This window comes from Prinia subflava, chromosome 3 (genome assembly GCF_021018805.1).
Source record: "Prinia subflava isolate CZ2003 ecotype Zambia chromosome 3, Cam_Psub_1.2, whole genome shotgun sequence".
NCBI classification, from domain to species: domain Eukaryota; kingdom Metazoa; phylum Chordata; class Aves; order Passeriformes; family Cisticolidae; genus Prinia; species Prinia subflava.
Genome location: NC_086249.1, coordinates 227,212 through 244,722, shown reverse-complemented (window position 1 = coordinate 244,722; position 17,511 = coordinate 227,212). Strand labels below are relative to the sequence as shown.

General features: G+C 36.6%; 1 protein-coding gene across 2 annotated transcripts in view; it reads right to left on the bottom strand.

Annotated features, from left to right (window-relative positions):
• Nucleotides 1-1,028: 1,028 nt before the first annotated feature.
• LTN1 (listerin E3 ubiquitin protein ligase 1) overlaps nucleotides 1,029-17,511 on the bottom strand; it is a 30,242-nt gene continuing 13,759 nt past the window's right edge. Inside the window, exons 14-30 of one of the 2 annotated variants that reach the window (XM_063393659.1) lie at nucleotides 16,309-16,462; nucleotides 15,922-16,072; nucleotides 15,017-15,218; nucleotides 13,903-14,062; nucleotides 13,633-13,737; nucleotides 13,226-13,368; nucleotides 11,291-11,426; nucleotides 10,029-10,173; nucleotides 8,735-8,948; nucleotides 8,208-8,445; nucleotides 7,327-7,401; nucleotides 6,309-6,495; nucleotides 5,710-5,881; nucleotides 4,305-4,525; nucleotides 3,618-3,812; nucleotides 2,831-2,998; nucleotides 1,029-2,054 (exon numbers count right to left, since the gene is read on the bottom strand). In XM_063393659.1, the coding sequence (XP_063249729.1) occupies nucleotides 1,992-2,054; nucleotides 2,831-2,998; nucleotides 3,618-3,812; nucleotides 4,305-4,525; nucleotides 5,710-5,881; nucleotides 6,309-6,495; nucleotides 7,327-7,401; nucleotides 8,208-8,445; nucleotides 8,735-8,948; nucleotides 10,029-10,173; nucleotides 11,291-11,426; nucleotides 13,226-13,368; nucleotides 13,633-13,737; nucleotides 13,903-14,062; nucleotides 15,017-15,218; nucleotides 15,922-16,072; nucleotides 16,309-16,462 (2,729 nt within the window). In that variant the 3' untranslated portion in view covers nucleotides 1,029-1,991. Of the gene's footprint in view, nucleotides 2,055-2,830; nucleotides 2,999-3,617; nucleotides 3,813-4,304; nucleotides 4,526-5,709; nucleotides 5,882-6,308; nucleotides 6,496-7,326; nucleotides 7,402-8,207; nucleotides 8,446-8,734; nucleotides 8,949-10,028; nucleotides 10,174-11,290; nucleotides 11,427-13,225; nucleotides 13,369-13,632; nucleotides 13,738-13,902; nucleotides 14,063-15,016; nucleotides 15,219-15,921; nucleotides 16,073-16,308; nucleotides 16,463-17,511 lie in introns of those variants that run through there. The other variant, XM_063393660.1, reaches the window with a different exon arrangement.

Genomic DNA, 17,511 nt, shown 5'->3' with positions numbered 1-17,511 from the left:
TTTGGGCCTCTTCCTACAAGGACACCGAGGTGCTGGAGTGCATCCAGAGAATGGAACAGAGCTGGGGAAGGGTCTGGACCACCAGGAGCAGCTGAGGGAGATGGGGAAGCTCAGCCTGGAGAGGAGGAGGCTCAGGGGGGACTTTCTCACTCTCCACAACTCCTTGACAGGATGGTGGATCCAGCTGGGGATCAGGCTCTACTCACAGGGAACAAGGGACAGGACAAAATAAAATGGCCTCAAGTTCCCAAAGGCACTGCGGGAGGTTTAAATGAGATACTACAAAAAAAAGCTGTCAGGCTTTGAAAAAGGCTTCTTAGGGAAGTGGCCAAGTCACTATACCTGGAAGTGTTTAAAACCTGTGTGCATAGAGCACCTGAGGACAGTGTTTAACAGTGAACATGGAGGTGGTGCTGGGTTGATGGTTGGACTTGAGGTTCTGAAACATCTTTTCCAACCTTAACAATTCCATGATTCATGGCATGCTATTAGTGCCCTGAAATCTTGTGGGCAGTGGTGTGGTGATTGTACTCCTCTTTATTCCATTGTACAAGGATTCTACTGTGGAGTAATCTAGAGAATACTCATCCATGAAGAAGTATTAAGGTATCTGCCCTGAGATCAGTCACTGCCCTAGCAAAGACGTAATTTAGAATAACCAAAATGATGAAACAGAGGCAATGCAGGAGTTTCAGCATCAGTGACTATGAAACAATACAGCTTGTTCTCTACTCTGTCTTTTCAGTTAGATCTTCTTGATACCAGCTTCAAATCCTCTCTGTTCTCACCTACTCAAAACAAAAGGTCAAGTAATTTCTCTTCTGGAAGCCCAGCATTACCTGTTAAAAATACAGACTTCATTTATCAATATAAACTCTAAAACTCTAAAATATGAGAACTCTAGAACTCTAAAATAATAGCTGTTGAGGTAGAGCCATTTGACCACACCACAAACTTGGCATCTGAAAATTTATACTATTAATTTCTAAAAGTTTATCACACGCAAGAAGAGACAGCAATCCAGAGACTACAGAGATTGAGAAAATTTATTTATTCCCCACTTTTATTGACTTTTCAAAGAAACCCACCACAAATACCATCCAAGTTGGAATATACTAGTATGCTACCACTGTTAAAAAAAAGGCATGAAAAAAATGTGTAGTTGAAGGCTATTCAATTCTGATACATCTGCATGTTCACTTACGAGTCCTTATTATTCTAGGACAGTGGAAGTACAATAGACACTTGGTGATAGCTAATTTGCCAGCTCATGAAGACAAACAAGGACTGATCAGTTCTCTTTAAAAGCCAATTAGCAATAAATCAATGGTGTCATGCAGGAATGATTGTGGTCTCTCTACTTAGTTGGGCTTCTGGGTTTTCATGATTTTAGGCTACTGAATGGTTGAGGAGTTCTGGGAAAAAGAAACTTTAAAAGATGTAAGTTCAGTTTATTAGAAGAGGCTATGTTTATATTTTATGCTTTAAAATTATCACCATAGTTTCATGCCTTAATGTCTAACAGCAACAACATTCTTTTTCTCCCATAAAAGGGACTATTATGAATGCATTATAATAAAAAATCAAACCTTTATACCACCTACGTTATATTCAGCTGTTCTATTAAGAGGTATCACCCAGGTTAATTACATAACGCCATCTTAGAATATGCCTAAAATAAGATGTTTTAATCAACTATGCTGTGGCTTAAACACTTTTCAGATATAACTCTGCATTGTTTCTGAATTTTTAAATATATCTTAAAAATATACCAATTAAAATAAATTATTGTTATGTATTTCTTTATATCAAAGAAGACTCTTCAAATTTACAAAGAGCCAGTCCAGAGGTAAATATGTGTCATATTCCACTAGTGAAGAATTTAAAGTAACTGACACATTTTCAAATAAGTTAACTTCTTTCAACATACAGTTTATTGCCTGCTCTTTATCTGTTATTTAGCTCACAGAAGGAGGAAAGAAAATTTTGTTTCACAAGAATGTCTCTCGACAGAGTGGACATGTGGATTTGTTGCTGGATGAGAACCATTTGTACTGAAAAAGAGAAATACATCTGTTTAATAGACGAAGGCAAGCAGAGTATCAGAAACACTAGCACATCATCAATAATAACCACTATTGCCAGGCATCTGTCTTGTTAAGCTACACCAGGGCAGGTTTAGACTGGACAATAGGAAGAAGTTCTTCACAGAAGGAGTGATTAAGCATTGGATTGGGCTGCCCAAGGAGGTGGTGGGTCACTGTCCCTGGAGATGTTTACGAAAACACTGGATGTGCATTCAGTGTCATGGCCCAGCTGACAAGGTGGTGTTAGGTCATAGGCTGGACTTGATCTCAAATGCCTCTTCTAACCTAGTTAATTCTGTGATTCTGTGAATGTAACTATCAAAACATTAACTATACTTTTAAAAAACCAACAACAAACAGTAACAAACCCCTTTTCATTCGTGCATGTATGCATGTGTATATGTACATATGTATTTGTATATACACATATTAGACACACACTGTGCAGCAGCTCCTCTCTCATTACCTGCCCTTACATCTTAGTACAAAATCCACAGAAATAATTGATGAGTGCAGGTGACCCCAGATACTCCAATGACAAAGTGGAAAATTGCTGGTAATACAGTGTAAGTTTCTGGTTTAAACTATATGGATAGCCAGGCTGGATGGGGCTTGGAGTGGAAGGTGTCCCTGGCCATGGCAGGGGTTTGGAACAGATGAGCTTTAAGGTCCCTTCCAACCCAAACTGCTCTAAGATTCTATGATATTTTGCCTATTTATAGCTATTTACTCCAGGTACTTACCAAGCAAGCTGAGTGAAACTTCTTCTTGCATGTTCTGCAAGCTTTTTTGGGAAGAGAATAGTTTGAACCATGAATGACTGAAAAACAGATCATGCAATCTTCAACGCCTTCGAAACGTTTATCCACATTATTTTTCCACAAAGATAAGCCTTCCATAATACTTCCATTCTAACAGAGGGAAAAGAGCTGTTAATACTGTAGAACTCCTTTGGACTCTTCCTGTTGTAGTCATAACAACATGAAGGAAACAAAGCTGTAAGGATTTGTAATCCAAAATGACATGCAATACATGCAGTGCATAATTTATAATACTCTGATCTACAGAAAAGTGAGCAGGAAGAGTGTATTCAGGAGCACTTAAAAAGGGATTTTGAAACTTTGAGTCACTGCTTTGTTTTGTTCTAGCCACAGATGATGCAATTTCAGCAAACATCAGTCTTTTAGAGAATTCCATGGACAGGGTTGTTGTTGTTTGATTTTTGTTGTTTCTGGATTTTTTCCAAATTATAGTTGAGATGATACTGCCACACAGGATAAACACTGGCCCACATCTTAAGAGATCTAAATTTTCAACTTGGGCTCTGGATTTAACAGGATCTAGTAGGCTGATCATTTTACTTCTGTTTATGTATCTGGAGAAAAGCAGATGGTAAGAGTGACCCAACTGTATGAAGGCCTTTGCAATCTACTGATGAGATCTATTACATGGATCTATACAACACTGGAATATTTTTCTGCTGTAAGGACTTTTAAAGTTTTCAAAACTAGGAGTTTTATTTCAGTTCACCTGATGTGTAAGATAGGTGCTTAACTGTAGCATCCAATTGCGCCACTGCTGTACAGCCACACCAACCCTCTTTCCACTCTCAACTGTTATGGATCCCAGGGGATAATTTGATGGAAGCTGTATTATTAGTTCAATAAAGATATCTTCAACTGAATAGGTTGCAATGACTTCTCGTGCTGCAGACCGAGCTTTTACCTTGGAGAAAATGACACATATTAAAAAATGCCAGAGATACTTACCATCTCTAGACTTTATATATATACATATACTATAAATACATTACTATACACACTAAATGATTTTCTTTGATCAGGTAAACACTGTTTTTAAAGAAAACAAAAATGTACTCGTATCTCAGTAAACTAAAAAGAAATTACCAGCCACTTTTCAATCTACTGACTGATTACATCTTTTAATAAACAAGAAAGTAGTATATTGATAGCAGTATCTTCCACTTACTTCCTCAACTTCTTCAGCATCCTGAAATCCATTATTACATGTTTTTCCAAGCAGAATATTAATAAACATCAATTTAATTTATTGATACCAAGCAAAATTATGTTAATCAGTCATTTAGAACAACAAAATTGCAATCATATAAAACAGAACCAAGTCTGGTTCTAAGAAGTACAATTTCTTGAAATGTTTGCAAAAAACTCAAGTAAATGAAAAGAGAAAAAGTCTTACTGTCATGCCATTAAATAACTGTGTGCTAGTCTGAACAGAAGATATTTCCTGGGAGGAGAGCACACTGCTGACATACTTGCTTGTGAATTTATCCACAACATTGAAGACCCGCTTCTCACAGCTATTCCACCACAGCCTCACCATGGCTGGCAGATCTTTCAGTGTGATGTGGTACACGGAGCAGGCCAAGTGTGGGATCTGGGATGACAGCACACCTGTGCCTGGGAGGGAAAGAAAAGGGATTGGAATACTCGGAATACATCAGTGACGGATGTTTGGTGCCCCCACATACAAAAAATTCTGATTCCAATAAAATTTCGTGTACATTTTTCTATTATTGCTATTCCAAGGGCTTGTTTGACTCAGCTATTCTTTGCCACGCTGGTTTCTTTATTCCTTAGCCTGACACTCCACACCTCGTAATTCACCTTCTAATTTAGAGACTGAACTCCAAGTTGACACCAGGAATCAACAACAATTTTATATTGTAGAAATCACAAAACTCACTTTGGAGCAAACAAAAAATAAGGTGTTTGAAGGACAGCTGAGCTTTGCAGATATGTATAGAAATGGCCTCAAGTTCCACCAACAGAGGTTCAGGCTGGACTTTAGGAAAAAATTCTTTGCTGAAGGAGTGGATAAGCAATGGAACAGGCTGCCCAGGGAAGTGAATAATCCCAGAGGTCTTAATGATTCTATGATGAAATAAAGCAAGACTTTCCCTTGGGATGTCATGTTAGTAACTCTTTCTTATTGTCATCCAGATAAATTGTTCTGCAACACACAGTGATGTCCAAGCAAAAAAATTGAGAAATGGAAACTCCATTTCCTTGCTTATACCTGTGACACTACATTTAAAAAAATTCAATAAAGGGACTTAAAAATCTGATTCTCTTTTTCATGTTTCTCAGCTTAAAAAAGCAGCACATATTCTCTCATCATCACTGATTAACTGTGTCTTCTGAATAGCATGACAAAAACAACACACAGTTCAACATCTCAAACATTTAAAAATATATATTAAAGTATTTTTAACATTTTAAATTTATATATTAAAATACAAGAAAAGGTAAGTTTTTTTATTTAATATTAAAAAATATATCTACCAGCAATAGTTACAGAACAGATCACACATTTCTAGTGTTTTGGAATCATTACATTCAGGATTTGATAGCAGCAAAGTATTATTCCTGGGTTTTGCTTTGCTTGGTTTCTCTGACAAACATGTCAACTTTGTTTAAGTTTCAAATGGGGAGTGTTAGCCATAGATTCTTAAATATGTGTATGTATTTGTCTCTCTGTGTATTTGTTCTATAGGTGAGATTTTCTAAATAACTATTTTTAAGAAAAAAAGCTTATTTAAACATAACAACTCTCTCAAAGGCACAAATACAATTTTACTAACCTTTAACATCTAAACAAAGCTCTTCAGTAAAGAAGGTTTTTGTGTCCTTATTTGGAACTTCTGAAGTTGGCCCAGAAAAGACAGGATTTTCAGGCATAAGCCTGAACAAGTGATAAAGCAGTTTATTCAAGCTTTTAGTTCTTCTAAGGTATTGTGAGTAGAGAACTCGCAGCTGGTAGCATTGAAAACAAATCACAGAAAAAACAAAACACATCAAATACAGCTCACTCTGTAAATAATATAAATATGTCCTTGCAGGGAGGAAGAGCAACACTGTGATTCAGAAGTAATGTTTAGAAGGTAAGTTTAGTTCTCTGCACCACGATTAGAAGATTACAGTATGTACCAAGCTTGTTTGAAAATGCAAGGGTCATATTTTCACGAATCTTAGTTCTTCACTGCTCTAATTTTACCATCCTCAAATACAGCAGTGCAGAAATCTAAGCCTGTTGGTGCTTTCAGAATTTTCACTAATTTCACAAAAACAAGGGATAAGAAGTTACATAATTAAAAGAAAAAGGCTGGATGAAACTTCAAGACTGAAACTAAATAAATAGGTTAAGAAATTCAGTTAAAAAGAAAAAACTCTATAAATATACCTGAGAAGAAGCTGCTTTAAAGAAAGCTAATGTTAACTTCCAAGTGAGAAGATAACCTAGAACAAGGCAGAACTCGTCGCTCAGGGGTTGAATAATTGCAGATTTTCCAACTGGAATGCATTCCAGGATGTTTTCCAGCAAGAGTTCTTGAGTGGCCAGGATAGACATAAGAGCTGCTGGAGGTGATCTGTGGAAAAATGTTATCTGGAATAGTAAACTGAACTCTTGAGCACAGCATGAACTGAATTTATGTTCACAGCCTTCCTAGAAAGTCATGAAAGTAAAGCTATACGTGCAAACACATAAAATCAGTCTTTTATTGCAGGAAAATTTACTCTTTTAAATTTTTTTTTTCCCCTGAATGGGATAGTTAGTGTTTTTACCTTCTTAGGAGATGAATTTAAACTGAATGCTGATTACTTCATCTGGGAGTGGTCTATGGCTTAGCTGATTTAACCTATGTCATGGATTAGCTACTTTGCTTGCTTTTTCTGGAGTCAACAAAGGAGCAACTGAACAATGACCTCCTAATCACTCTTGGCTCTGGGTTGAAAAGCCTTTTGCAGCTCTGCAGTTAGGAAAGGTATTAATCATTGGGCTGAGGTTAAAAAGGAATTTTAACCAGTTACCACATTCCCTCTTCAAACCAGAGACTTCACTGGATTCAAGCTGTATAAAACACACAGATTAATTTTGTTCAGTTTCAAGTAACTGAAATTCCCTGCACAGATGGACACATTCCAAATACAAGTAAAAAATTGCCAAGATTTTCTAATATAAAGCATATATATGGCATTTAGTCCACTAACTGCACCTAAATACTGTCTCCAGTTTTAGTGCAAAGGCAGATAGGACCAAAATATTTAATATTTTAAGTATTTATAGCCTTATTGTCATAGCTATGAGATTTTTTTAACATCTCCTGGCTAACAGCTACTCTGCTGCAAATTTCCATCTTTTAACACATTTTAAAAATATGTAAGACAGTCTTATAAAAAGTGAGGGAAAAAATACACACAGTGCCAATTCCTCCTCTTCGTCACCATAGGACTTGAGATCCTCGTCATCAAATTTAGGCAACTCAGGCATTAATCTATAGAAATATGGAAAGGAAATCAGGTTTAATTTTAAAATATTTTTTAATAAATTATTTTAATATATCTGATGCACAGTTCTTTGCTTATCAATGTCAGCATTACTGAGAGGCAGTAAAATAATGGCAGTTATTCCTTAACAACAACACAGAATCTTTTGGAGACATGTCACTGTTGCAAAGATGGTTCACGAGTGACAGCCAATGAGCATTTATCCCTGCTCACTTCTCTTTCTAGACCTCTTACTTTGCCAGGTCATGCTAAAATAAAATTCTCTATTGGAATAAAGCTATTGCAAATTTCTGCCTCAGTATAAGTGAATGATAATGGCTGGCTTAAGCCATCTGCCTTGCAGTCTACACTTTGGGGAGCCAAATGCACATACTTTTCAAATTGTGTATTGTCTCTCTAGGTATTAGAAATATCCAAGAAGCTCACAAGAATTCTACCTATCTATATTAATTTTCTTATCTAGATCAGTGAAAATAAAAATATCACCCTATTTATTGGTAGTGTCAGGCCCAAATCAAACCTGCGATATTTCAGTTTACATTTTAGGATTCTATGAGTACTAAGAGAAGGGCTAAAAATAAATACCTTTATTAAGCCTGCTAATACAATTAACGTTAGCATTCATAGTTTTATATAGTGCCCTCCAAAAAAGAACACAAATTGCCCAGTTAAAGATTCTCTCCCGTAATGGAACATAATTTTGCTACTAGTGCATATTCTATACCACATTTTTCAAAAAAAACAGGGGCAGAAGGGTTGAGAGGCGACGAGAGAAAAATTTGTTGCTTCTTACTTATGCAGCATATGGTAGACAGAAACCTGCACAGGTCGAGCCCGGAAAAGCAACAATGGAGAGAGTGTGTTCAGCAGAGTCTGGAGTCTATCTGGAAGATTTGTCTTCTGGCCTGCCACAAACTTTGGTGGCAGCTTATGGTTTAACAACTGGTCCTTGGAGATGTAAGTTAGAGCTTCACCCAAAGATGTTAACACAGAGTTCTGAAGAGAGCCTTCTGATGCATTTGTGGTTTCTCCTATTTAAAAGAAAGCAAGCTGTGATGCAGAATGCATAGCTGATACCATAAACAAGCTCTGCTGGAAACAACTCAGGACTGCACTTGGCAGGTTCCATCTAATCTTTACAATCTCTATGTTACATGCGATCACTTTACTAATTAGCATGTAAGTGTTACAAAACTAACTTGTTATAAAGTCTATTTTCCTGTATTCTCCTATATTCCTATAAACTCTATATTCAGAAATGTAGCCTGTTCAGTTCTATTTCAGAACAGCCTGGCTGTTACCCCCTTATCATATACTTGCCTGTGATTTTCACCAACAAAGGTAACAGCAAATTGTGAATTCCCTCAGAAAAGAATTCTTTCCATTCACTGACCAAGTTCTTAGGAAGATTTGCAGTAGTGTCAGGAGCTGCAGCCTCAAAGTGAGCGCTAAGGGCAGATGCCAAGTCACAACTGACACAAGCAAAAATCTGCACAAGCGGGACATGGTAAAGCAAACGGCTTTCACTTGTTGTCTAGGAGGAAATAAACACAGAGGAAGATTCCTTAACCATAAAATTGCTTTAAAATGTGTTTCACATTTCCTGTCTACACCAGGAAGTGTAATTTCAAAGATGATTTAATTGCAAGAACCGTTTGAAAATTATGTGGGGCGGGAAGGTGTATTTAAAGTAGAATTAGTACTTTAATAAGACTTCCTGAAATGAATTTCCAATGAATCACCAACATTTAGAACCATGGATTGTTTCCATTATATAACCTTCCTTATAATGACAAAAAGAAAATTCAATGGACAACATGCTACTAAAAACTGGAAATTACTGAAGTGGCTATCAGGAGAGTATTCCCTTTCCTTTCTTTTTGTTTTTGTTCTTACTAGTTGTGTCAAAAAGGAGAATCATTATCAATTAAAAATATTCCCTACTTAGTCTACACAACAAGATTTTCTTAGAAGTTTGTTCTTTCTTTGTTTTTAAACAAAATAAATAGTTCTGAGGCACATACCATTAGGTAAGATTAATCCTGACACCAAGAAAGGTCACAGGAAGTTTCCAGCCTGCCCTTCTAAATGCATAAGTGACAGAGAGTGAGATTCTGTATCTTTATTTGATTAATCAAGAAGTAGTCTGCTGACTACTGACACTACTGACCTCTTTCCTAACAGCATTAGAATATCACTTTGATATTTCATGTGATCAGTTAGATATTGAAATGAAGACACAGCTTTTTATCCAGTTAATTTGATGTATCATGTTAGACTGTGTCTTAAAGGAATATTATTTTTCAAGACGGAGACCTACAGCAGACATTTCAAAATTATTCTCGAATTACCAATGCCATTATTAAATATCGTATTACTTGAAGAGTAAGCTAAACATACCTCCATACACAAAAAGAAACAGGACAGTATAATTGATTGTGCTTTTAAACCATCTACAGCATTTGTCCAAAGTCCAACATAAACAGGATTTTGTGCAATTCTTTTTACCACTGTGTCAAGTATTTGGTACGCTGAGATAACAGTGTTCATGCCATATATGCAGGGAATAATCAAAAAGGTAAGTACATTATAAGGGAAGATGCTTCCATACTACCTCTAACCAAGCCAGCATGGAGCACATCAAAAAGTCCCACTCGTTATCAGCCAAAGGAGCTGTGGAATATTTCAGCAACAAGGGAAGGTAACGCATCATCTCAATGTTGAAACCAAGCAATTGTGCACTTGCGTCTTTCAGATTGCTGCAATAAAAATACAACCAAATCTTATACAGCTTCATGTTGTAGATGTATTTATATCCTTGCCTTCACTCCTCCTCACAGGACCAATTTGTCTGGCACCACCATGCTGTGCCCTAGGTGCTTTTCATATTCTGTCTTTCAAAGGTAGAGTGCTACAATAGCTGCCAAGTCTAAATAAGATTCCTGAATTACAGACTCATACATTTCTATAATTTACATATTTGCTCGAGCAATATATTTACATAAATGATGAATTTTAGCAATTTTAATTAAATCAATGCAAGAAAAATAATCATTTTAAGTTACTGATTTAGGAAAAAATAATTAGCCCTTAAGTGTCCAAATATTATACATTATAGGTTTAGATTATTAGGAAGAAATTCTTCCTTGTGAGGGAGGCCTGGCACAGGTTGCCAAAGGAGCTGTGGTTGCCCCATTCCTGGAAGTGTTGAAGGCCAGGTTGGATGGATCTTGGAGCAACCTGGTCTTATGGAAGGTGTGCCTGCCCACGGAACTGGATGAACTTTAAGTTCCCCTCCAACCCATCAATGGTTTTATGATTATTCTGAAACTTTGTTGCCTGGATTTTTCTCACTATAGTTAAAAAAACAAACAAACAAACAAACAAACAAACAAAAAACAAAACAAAACAAACCCCACTCAATATATTTTTACTCCCTGCTGGAAGCTTTTCAAGTTACATTTTTGGCTGCAGAATTTTAGAAGACAGACACCTAAGTTTGGTACGCAAGTTTTCCTCCTGCTACCAAAATAAGCAATCAGAACTTGGAACTGAATATCCAGCAACACCTGCAAAAGTTTGTCAGTTCTGAATAAAATTCGAGAACAGTTCACGTCTTTCAAAAACTCTTACAAAGCTCCTCAGTTTTCCAGTCTTCAACCATCCACGTAATTTTCTGCATTAAGAGTTAGTAAATACCTAATAACAGATATATTAAACCAAGGTTTCTACAAAGGCTTAAATATATAACATTAAAGCAGTATATGGCTGTTGTACAGATTGATTTTGTTTGAATTAATAACTAATCTCTATTTTTAAACTCTTGTCTTAGAAATAAGAAAAGAAAAAGGCAAATTATCTCAAAGTTGCACCCACCAGCTAAAGAGAAAGCTGTCCTCATTATCATTTTTCCAAGATATTATGATTTTCAGTATTGCAGGTAGTAGATGATCACAATCAATACTTTTATCCTTCAAGCAGGAGTTCAAAATGGAAAGACACCCAAATGCACCTATGACATAATAAAAATGTAAACTCAATAGTCTTAGTTATCAAGACACAACAAACATTAGAACGTGTGTCAACAGAACTTAATTTTAATATTGTAAGACAGTCTGGACAATACCTAAGCTTTCTTCTTTGAACACTTAATCCACAGATGCCACTGTTAAATCAAAATAAAATATCCAATTCAAACTTTAGAAAAAACCAGCTCCTATAAGATAAAGTGATAGTTTATAAAATTTTAAAAAAAGGAAAGATACCTGCTAAGATTGAAATTTCTTTGTGGTACTAAAAATACAGAATGCTAAGCAGTAATTTGGACAGATAACTAAGACAATGCAACTGAAAGTTGTGAATTCTAATATTATTGGAATGTTAATTGAAGTTCTAGTCAGAATGTTAATTTTTACTTTAGAGTGAAGTACAACTGTTGCATTAGTACTATTTTCCATTTTTAAAAACTGTATTTATCTAGATTTCTTGGAGAAAATGAACATTTCCAACAAGCATGATGACAAAAAATAAGGTGAAGTATCACACATGCATAGCAAAACCAACCAGACAAACCCCTGCTTCACTTAAACAAGTTCTGCAGCAATTTTTTTCAGCTGACTGGAAAAGAAAGACACCACTGAAACAGTAAGCCTACAATCTACATCCCACGTAATGGTAATTTGGACATATATGTTCTGCTCAGGAATCCCTAGAAAACAGAGAAGTAGTAGAAGGGAGAGGGCAATTACAAATAAAAGGCCTCCATAACAGAGGAAGAGTGAGGATTCTTCCATTTTCCTCTGTTCAGAGTTTCACAGACACATTTGTTTGCCTCACTGGTTCACTTAGAAAGGCAGGAAGCCTCAAAGAAGCTGAAAGAGTAGGAAACTGTCACAGTAGAGAATTTTAAGATTCCTCTCAATTTCTGCATGACACCAACAGTGACAACTTTCACACCTGAAGAACATCCATTTGAAGAACTTCTCTGAAATCCTGAGAACACTGCCAAGGGACAGATGTCCACAGTTTAAAGTAACCAAAGATAGGTTTCTTTCAATTTAAGTAAGCACAGTTCTGTCACAAAATACAAAACCTACATTTCAGTTTTCAGGTAGACTGATCAATAATAGTGTGTGCAAGAAGACACAAAAGCAGCAAGGGACAAAACCAGAAAGGACTTTCCTCTGAAATGACATCTGATTCATACAGACAGAAAGACTGTGTGTGAGCATTTCCAAATAATTTTCTTGAAAAGCAGCAAGTTTGTGAAAACATAGATCCAAATTAAGTGGCTATATTCAAAGCAGTATCATAATCCATCTCAACCACCTCTTAAGTAATTTTCCAGAGCTGCAGACAGTTAATGTAGAGTAGTCTTCAGTTGGAGGAGCTACTCAAAAATTACATGTAAACTGTGAAAGAGTTCTTGGCAAAGCATCTGAAGACATCATGACCAGTTGACAATAGTAATATTTTTGCATGCTGTGTAAAGCCTAAATGGTTCACTGGAAACACTGATATTTACAGACATGCTTATATAAGATAGATCAAACTAGAAGCAACATCAGGATGTTTTTAATAATATCAGCCTAAACCTTTTCATTCTAATTTTGTATCTGGCAGTAGAGCTTGTACTTTCTGAATGAGGCAGAAAATTACTATGCCAAACAGTCTAGAAGAAATAGGCAAACTGAGAAAGCATTTCTTTCTAGGAAAAGCAATATTATAGTAAGTATGTTTTATCTAAAAGCAAACATTACAAATGATGTTCTTAATTTCTAATGAACTAGACTGAGGTAAGAACATACTCACCATCAGTGCTGGTATGCTCTGTCTGTGTACATGTCATAAGTTTGGCCACACAGTGGAAGACAAGTTCCCTCTTTTCTTCCTCAATTAAGAAAGGTGATAAACACTGAAGTGTATGCAGTCTGCCCTCTGTTAATGGAAGGAACCTGTTCACACAAGCAAAACACCGAGAATGAAACAAACAGAAAAACTGAACTAGGAAACAAAGTATCAGTTAGTTGGTAATCATGTAATCTACTCTGACATAACCAATCCCACATGTTAAACCAAGTCTGACTTTTACATGCCACACACATGGATCACTTCATTTTCAGCCCTCAGTTCAGTGATCAATGGTCAGAATCAGGATCATTTCACACTCTCAATATTCACAACAAACTGCAAGTTTATAGGCAGCAGTATTAAGATACCCTTCTCTTGTCTTGAAAAATTCCTTCCTCTCCCAGGACACAGCATTCTCAGCACGGATCACTTTGGCCATGGTTAAGGACCACAGTCTTCCGTGTTCCTCTGACCTTCAAAGAAAAAACACCCTGGTTAATATATAGAGATGCTCATGGTTCACCACAAAAGCATTTGGATGCATTCTGAATCAACACACAGATGGAAATACAGTGGCACTCTGTACAATCCAAACTGTGAAGACAGAGCTAAGAGCTGTTTCACTTGTTCCCACATACCTATCCAATAGAGTTTGCTGCAGGCTAGTTGTACTACTGAGAGTACTGAACTCCTCATATGTGATGTGCATCTCTTCTAACATATGAAGATATTCCAGAAGAAGATCAGGAGGATTCTCCAATTCTTCAATCCATTGTAATGAATACAACAGTTCTGCAACTAATTAAATAACAGCTGTTGTTTATAAATGACTATCAACTTGCATAAGCAAGAAGTTTCAGGTCAAGTTTTTGTTGCTTTCTCAATGCATTAAAGATATTATTTTTACATGCAATCTTAGGTGTTTCAGAGCATGAACTGGATATCTGCCATTGTATCATAAAATACAGGAGAAAAAAAGCCTACAGCAATATTCTAGATATTCAAGAAATTTTAAAGCAAATGAGGCATGGCATTTCTGCTTTCTGCTGCTTCCTTCTTTCTCATCCTTTCTGCTCTCCCCCTTTTCTTTAATACATATTTCTTGCCAAAAAGGCAATCAATACCTAAGTCCAGAAGAAAACCAAGCAAATTTCATAACAGCTACATGTGGTTCCTTCATTAGCTTACGAAGACCCACACTAAACAATTACACTTCTCATCATGGTGAGATTTTTTGAGATAGAATTGTTGATTTGATAATGCTGCATTTAATTTGAGCATTCTTGAAAATAAAAGGAAACTAGATTTGATCTCATGAATTCTGAAAATTAAGAAAAGTTGTCATCTCAAGCTATGTTTACATTATGGTTAAACCCTCAAGGGAGGGATACAGTTCCTATTGCCTACTCATGCCAATGCATGCTGTGTTTTGGCAATGAACAAATCTGAAGTTCATTGAAAATGCATGCTTCTCCCAATTCAGTGTTCTCTTGAGATAGGATGTACATAACCAAAACAGGTCCCAGGAATAAAAAAATACTTTTTAAGGAGACCCAAACAAAAAAAACCCAAACAAACAAACGAAACCACACAAAAAACCCCAACAAAACCAACCAACCAACCAGCAACAAAAGGTAAAAGGATGATTTCTCACACATGTATGCCAAACTTTAACTATGCATTTCTAATTTTCAATTCAGGTTACAACTACTATAAAATAAAATTCCTTGGAGTTTTACCATTGTAACTTACTTATATTATCATTTTTCGTTCTTTCAGCATCATCAGTTCCATGGACCACACTATTTTTCAGTTGAAGCAGTACCATTTTACTTAATAAGGCTGAAGTACACAGATGGCCTGGAAGTTTAGTTGTGCCACACAGCTTGACACTTGATCCCAGAGGTTCACAATTCATACTAAGCCTTCCTTCCAAAAGAGGCTTGTGCAACCACTGTAATATATGCATAAAAAGAGTATGAAAAAGCTTTGATCTGTTTAACCTTGAAAACTCAGTATGATTAAGAAACAACCATGAAAGATACACCTTCATATCAAAAGCACAAGGGTGACGATGACCCACTCCAGTGTATTAAAAACCTAATTGCACAGCAGTTAGTAATTTGTAACTGCACTGCTGCTCAGAAACAAATACTTTTCTTTAGAAGTCTATGTATCTTACAAGAAATTGTAGGTTACTGAAGACTGGTGGCTGCACAGGAAATTTGTGTTTTCCCCACTCCCTACTCTATGTAGGTCAGCATTCTGTCGATAGCACACCATGTTTTTCTGCAGACATTGGTGTCTTTCACAAAATTAATCTTTAAGAAGAATTAACTTAGAGATAAAAACATCTTCACAATGCATAATCTATCAGATAAAATTCCTGAATTGTAAAGCAAGTTGCTGGTGTTCCATGCAGAAAAGGGTAATTCCATGGATTGTGATTTTTCTCCAGTAGTATTGGATGAGTCCATACACAGAGATTTTGTCCTCTTTACAGAAAGAGGCTGAAAAGAACCTCTGCACAAACATATGGTATTCCTAAGTGCAGTTCCGTGTCAAAAGAAAGAATGTCCTAGGGGACAGGGAACAGAGGGGGACAGAGGCTTGAGGAAAGATTGACCACCCTGAGCAATCCGTTATCATTTCCATACCTCAGAGCACAGAGACTTCTGCAATTTCCCCCACTCAGTTTTGTTCAGTGTGATGTGCTCAGCAAAAGCTCTCACAAGATATCCAGACTGTCCATCAGCTTCCATGAGCTTCAGTAACAAATCACTGACTGCAGAGATCAAAACCTGAAGACTGAGAAAAGGAGAAAACACTGCAAACAAGTTTGGCACTATTCCTTAAGAGCCACCTGCATATTTTCCATTGCTCCTTACACACTGTACCAGGGGTGATTTAAGTTCTGCTCTACCCACTACCTCCAACAGACTCAAAAGTCTCTCAGTAATACAGATATCAATTAAATAAAGGCTATTATAGCACTGATCCTGGTTTGTTTTGGAGAATGACACATTATGGAACATCTCAATTACCTTTTAACATCCAAAGACGAAGACTGAACTTGGTTCTTGACCCACAGTGCAGCTTTAAGCAAAAAGGTGCTCTGCTTCTGAGTGCTCTGAAGCTGACGCACAAGTGAATCTACACCAGACATCCAAGTGTGTTTTAATTTGCATAAAAGTACATCTATTGTAGAGAAAAGAAAGAAGAAAACAAAACAACGATAAATAGACAAGCAGAACACCACAAAATTTCAGGTAAACTCTAATTACAACCAACAGCATACAGCAACAATCACATGTCTAAAGGACCTACAGTAGGAAAACAATTACCTTTTCTGTGGTTACATGCAAAAACTATCAAAGGCACATACACAGCTTTCTTGTTGCAGAGCAATTTTAAATTAACTGTGACTCACAGCTAAGATTTGAGATTATGAGTGATGTTCCTGTTGTCTGCTACCATATGTCCATACAATCTTCAAAATCACAGATCCTTCTACCAAAATATTGAACATCCACAACATTGATGCCTTAGGTTTTAGCTTTCATATTTTCAGATTCTGTGCTACCTAGGGGTGTATTTCTGAGCCTCATATTAAGGGCCAGGAAGCTCTCTTCACAGAGGAGGTAGACAAAACAAATCCTTTACCTACTGGGGACCAAGGACAACTTTCAAGCCCAAAAGCATAAACAACAGTGGGCTGAAAGGAGGAACAAGAAGGATGGAACCTCACAACCTGAAGCTGTAATTGGACAATTAAACCCCAATATGCAAATGGACCAAAACTTATAAAAATGTAGTATCTCTTTACCAGTCAGCCATTTTGTGGCCATTCTTAGTCCACCCTGGGTGCAGCCCAATGTGGATCCTGGAGGCCTTTCAATAAATACCTACTTTATTCTCTAGCTCTGTCCAGTCTCTGTCTCAGGCCAGCCTTCCAAGGCATTAACTTCAATAGTATTTTATAAAGCAGCAGTGGTTTCCAAGCTAGTACTGTCTTACCTCACTTCTGTGACAACACTGAAACATTGTATTAACTTGTATTAATGTCAGTAAATGTATGTACCTATTTAACACCCTAAAATTCTGAATTCAAGGAATATAAATCAGGATCTCAGTCTGAATATGAAACACTGGTAGAGAGAGGCATGGATCACAATTTGTCTGGGGCAACCTGGCCAAAATAAATGGTTTCAGAATAAATACATGTTACTGTAAAGAAGTGACTGAAC